This window comes from Anopheles aquasalis, chromosome 2 (genome assembly GCF_943734665.1).
Source record: "Anopheles aquasalis chromosome 2, idAnoAquaMG_Q_19, whole genome shotgun sequence".
NCBI classification, from domain to species: domain Eukaryota; kingdom Metazoa; phylum Arthropoda; class Insecta; order Diptera; family Culicidae; genus Anopheles; species Anopheles aquasalis.
This window is the reverse complement of record NC_064877.1, coordinates 46,512,501-46,517,500: the sequence shown is the minus strand read 5'-3', so window position 1 is coordinate 46,517,500 and position 5,000 is coordinate 46,512,501. Positions and strand designations below refer to the sequence as shown.

The following is a 5,000-nucleotide window of genomic DNA, read 5'->3' as shown; positions in this document are numbered from 1 at the left end:
TCAGAAATTAAGGTATTATGAAGGAGGTAGGGGGATAGGATATACTTCTAACATTATAACAAAAAAAAAAACAAATTCACTAATTTACTAACGATTGAATTCTGTAATTTATTCCGAGGTAGTACATTTCAGTTAAACATTCTCATCGAGTTGACCACAAGTCATACACGCATCCGATTCCTTGTACTTTTCTTAAGTGCACTATTAGATTAAATAAACACTGCCTCTGATTATGCATCTTCATCAGACTCCGTAGACTCCGACTCTGTGTCTTGAATCTCTTTCCAATGGCCACATTTCGAAAAACTAAGCTTCTTTAAGTTGGGGAAAAAATCCTGGATCCCATACAAGCGTTTGGGGCTAACATTGGATTCCACGAAATGCAGCTGGAGCAGAGTATCCAAGGGAGCGTCCATGCACATGAAAATATAACTTCTAAAACGTCCACGAATAAACTTGAGCATTTTTAGTTGCTTTAGGAGCGGTAGGGCTTCAATTATATTAAGCGGAGCATGACATTTTAAATAATCATCCTCCTCTTCAATCTCCACTACTAGTTCCGTCAAATGAGTACAGGAACTAAGGATTATATGACTCATGTTTAGTTCGTTGTCATTCGAGATTCGCACCCGGAGCTTTCTAATCGAGGTAGGAAGTTTCACATCATTCTCTACATCCAAGAGCTGCAGTTCCTCCAGCTGATTAATTTTCGATAAATCAATGTCGATCGAAGAATAGCTGATTCCAAGCATACGAAGATTCGTGAGCTTTGCGAGACTATTCAAATCGTTCAAATTCGAAGGATCATGTTGTAAGTGCAGTTCTTTTAGTGTTGTACATGTTTCACAAATTAACGAGAAAACCTCATTCTCCAGCGTATCTTTCCAGCGAATTGTTTCTAGGCGAGCCTGACGAAAGAGGGATCGTAACATCAGTATGCGCTGCTGAGTTGTATCTTCGTTAGCGTTCGAATTTACGGATAAATTCTTCAGGCTAGAAAATGCAACCGCCTCTAGGTTGTCGTCAGGAAGATAAAACGCGGACAGTCTACCTTCAAATGACTGCAAATGTGGCATATCCAGCCGGTATTTAACTCTGGATCGTATTTTTAAATGCTTCAGATTATCGCTACGGAGAGTTGGTATGATATCCTGGTTACCGACATACCATCTGTCGCCAATGAGTGCAAGCGACTGGAGTACCGACATCAACGGCAGCGCATCAGCTATCAAGGGAAGCATCTTAGAAGAACTCGCATAGAAAAGCTCCAATGAATGCAGATGTTTCGTAACTTTCGGATGGATAGCCTCCCACGCAGTTGAATATTCATCTGCCGATCGTCCTGCATCTTCCCAGCGTAGGTTTCGATAGCACCGTTGAGACTTTGTCGCTATAGCCTTTAACTCTGTTATCTTCATCTGTCTCGCCGATGTGTTGCGAGAATATGAATGCAGCTCGATTTTGAAGACAAATCTGCTTATATATCCGCTCAGAAATATGATGCTGTGCCATCTCTGGCATGATGCGGACGCGCTTTTCACGCTTTCAAGATCCAGGTGATCGAAGATAATGCGGAGAACCTGTAAGGAAAACAACTAATGAAATCGAACTGTGCAAATCACTCCAAATGATGCTTGCTTGCCTCATCGGGCAGGGTATTTATGTAATCTTCCTTCTTCCTGCGTGTAGCTTTGAGTATTTTCCGTTCTGACGACATTTTTCACAGAGTTTTCCTTTCACCAGAAACACCACAAATCGTTTACTTTCGTCTGCTGTTTCAGGAATTTTCAGGGCACTCTTCGATTTGCGGTGTTACCGAAGGGTTAGTGTTTAAGCAGTGACTGAACAAAGCGCGCAGAGTTAACAGGTGCGAGCAACTCATGCAAACTTTTAAATCGTTTATTGTATTATCAACCCCTTTTTGGGAGATTTACGAAATTTTCTGGCAATGTACTCTACCAACATTTGAGAGTATGGCCGGCGACAGAAATATTTAAGAATTTTCAAAAAATTATTTACGACGGTTCGCCTGTCGCCACTTCTGTCAAAACCGGTCGACGCTGTTTGCTGGCCACCCTATCGTCCTGTTTGCCGCTGGTTTGTTATTGATAGAAATCTGGTTCGCTTTCTTGGTCTACAAAAATGTCCATTGAAATTGAATCCGCGGAGTAAGTAACGATTCCGAGTGCCAACGAGGTCGACAATGCTCTAGTGCTACATTCTGTCTTTTTGTTGCAGCGTTATTCGTCTGATTCAACAGTATCTGAAAGAGTCGAACCTTCACAAAACGCTGCAAACGCTGCAGGAAGAGACGGGTGTTTCGTTGAATACGGTGGACAGTGTTGAGGGATTTGTTTCGGACATACATAATGGCCACTGGGATACCGTGTTGAAAGCCATCCAGTCCTTGAAACTACCGGATAAAAAGCTGGTCGACCTGTACGAGCAAATTGTGCTGGAGCTAATAGAGCTGCGGGAACTCGGAGCGGCCCGTTCGCTTCTGCGCCAGACGGATCCCATGATCATGCTGAAACAACAGGAAGCCGAACGATACATCCACCTGGAGAATATGCTACAGCGGGCATACTTTGACCCAAGAGAAGCGTATCCAGAGGGTTCAAGTAAAGAAAAACGGCGCGCCGCTATAGCAACGGCGCTGGCCGGTGAAGTTTCCGTCGTACCATCTTCCAGGCTGTTGGCGCTGTTAGGGCAGGCGCTGAAATGGCAGCAACACCAGGGTTTGTTACCACCCGGAACAACTATCGATTTGTTCCGTGGTAAAGCGGCCATCCGTGACCAGGAGGATGAATCGTATCCAACGCAACTCGCGCGCCAGATCAAATTCGGCCAAAAGTCGCACGTCGAGTGTGCCATGTTTTCACCGGACGGACAGTACCTCGTGACCGGTAGTGTGGATGGTTTCATCGAGGTGTGGAACTTCACGACCGGAAAGATACGTAAGGATTTGAAGTATCAGGCGCAGGACAACTTTATGATGATGGAGCAAGCCATCCTTTCGATGGCATTCTCGCGTGACTCAGAAATGCTTGCCACCGGGTCCAACGATGGTCAGATTAAGGTGTGGAAGCTGATTACGGGCCAATGTTTACGGAGGTTCGAAAAAGCCCACTCCAAAGGTGTAACCTGTCTTCACTTTTCCCGCGACAACAGCCAAATATTGACGGCTTCGTTCGACCACCTTATACGGTTATACGGTTTAAAGTCCGGCAAAATGTTGAAAGAGTTTCGGGGGCACTCGTCGTTCGTGAATGAGGCGGCATTCTCACCCGATGGCCATCACGTGCTCAGTGCGTCCTCCGATGGAACGGTAAAAGTTTGGTCGCTAAAGACAACGGAATGCATTTCAACGTTCAAGGCCCTGGGCACCCATTTGGCCGTTAATTCCGTATTGATTTTACCGAAAAATCCGGAACACTTCGTAGTGTGCAATCATTCGAACACGGTAGTCATCATGAACATGCAGGGTCAGATCGTACGATCCTTTTCATCCGGTAAGCGAGAAGGCGGTGCATTCATCTGTGCCACCATATCGCCGAGAGGGGAGTTTATCTACTGCGTCGGTGAAGATCTGGTGCTCTACTGTTTTTCCGTCACCTCGGGAAAACTGGAACGTACGTTGAATGTCCACGAAAAGGACGTTATCGGTTTAACGCATCATCCGCACCAGAATCTGCTAGCTACGTACGCAGGTGATGGGCTGCTGAAAATGTGGAAACCATAAATTTACGATTTTCTAATCGAATTGATAAGTATAATAAAGTAATGATCTATGTGAGTGCGTAAATAGTGTTTTATCCTTCTATTTTGGAACGGTTTTTGGGTGGAAAAAGAGAAAAAATGTTGGTACCATTGGTACTTTTAACAAATGGCATCAGATAATTGAATGTTATCTCTTATCGTCGGTACTAACCCTTTTAGTAATTTAGGCAACTATTTTCTCCTCCTCTTGAGGCTAGGTGAATTCTCCATTCATTTATTGATTTCTTTTCGAGCTGCAACTGTGTTTAATTTTAACAATTAATTGCGATATTGCTTTAAAGGCTGTATAAATTACTCGGTATCTAATACTCTCCTTCGTTCCTCCTTCGTTCGTTCACTCATTATTTATTCTATATTATAAAAAAATTAGTCACATGCTGTACTCCAAAACCGGTGGCTGGGGTCTTATTTTGGACCTATCCATTCACAAACGGAACATGTCCGTCATACTTGAGTAAACGCTTCTGTTGGAATCTTCCGACTAGGCCCAACCGGCCATCGTATCGTCGCGGGCGGTGGGGCACGATGGTTTATTCAATCATCGCGTGCCATGCTCCTGCAGTATCAGTTAAATTCAATTATGATACACCACCATCTTATCAAGAAACTTCTGCTTTTGGCTTCCTGTGCTCTCAGGATGTTTGGTTATGAATGCTTCCTCTGATGCCTTGTTTGCCCAAATGAAATAAAATATAATTAATTAAGCGAATAATCATTGTTACACAAAATTTGCACCATATTATAAGCTACTAAAATAGCATTTTCTACATCGTTCATCAACAATAGTTTGTCGAGAAATGGTGCATGCGTTAAGACAAAGTCATTACTCACGTAAACATATCTTTCCAGATTCCTTTTTTAAGGCATCGCACGTTTTACTCTTAAACTTGCAGACCTGACCATCGTGCCCCACGTGTCCGATTGATGGTAAAGTGCTCCGCCAAAGATTTGCGGTTTGTTTTCATCTACTGGCCAACGGTGAACCGTGAAAAGATTTGCTCGGTTAAATATAGCCATACGCTTGTTGGGCGGAATGGTCGCGCTTCTGTGAATAATCCGTTGTAGCTGTAGCCCAAACAATTCCTGTCTTGTTTCCTAATATTGGGCGGAGAGCGTAATAAACCCGTATTGAACATGCCGGTTCGTGCGAACGATGCATCCATATTCGTATGCATGCTGTCTGTTTGTTTTACCCTTCCATCATTTCCATCTGGAATGCA

At 43.7% G+C, this 5,000-nt stretch overlaps 2 protein-coding genes across 2 annotated transcripts in view; one reads left to right on the top strand and one right to left on the bottom strand.

Annotated features, from left to right (window-relative positions):
- The window catches only part of LOC126573143 (uncharacterized), a 197,868-nt gene that overhangs the window by 84,448 nt on the left and 108,420 nt on the right, over positions 1-5,000 (bottom strand). The gene's annotated exons all lie outside the window — the stretch shown is intronic.
- Positions 2,082-3,791, top strand: LOC126573126 (WD40 repeat-containing protein SMU1). Its single transcript, XM_050233011.1, has 2 exons — positions 2,082-2,168; positions 2,239-3,791. The coding sequence occupies exons 1-2, from the start codon at positions 2,143-2,145 to the stop codon at positions 3,740-3,742; spliced, it is 1,530 nt and encodes a 509-aa protein (XP_050088968.1). The 5' UTR covers positions 2,082-2,142; the 3' UTR covers positions 3,743-3,791.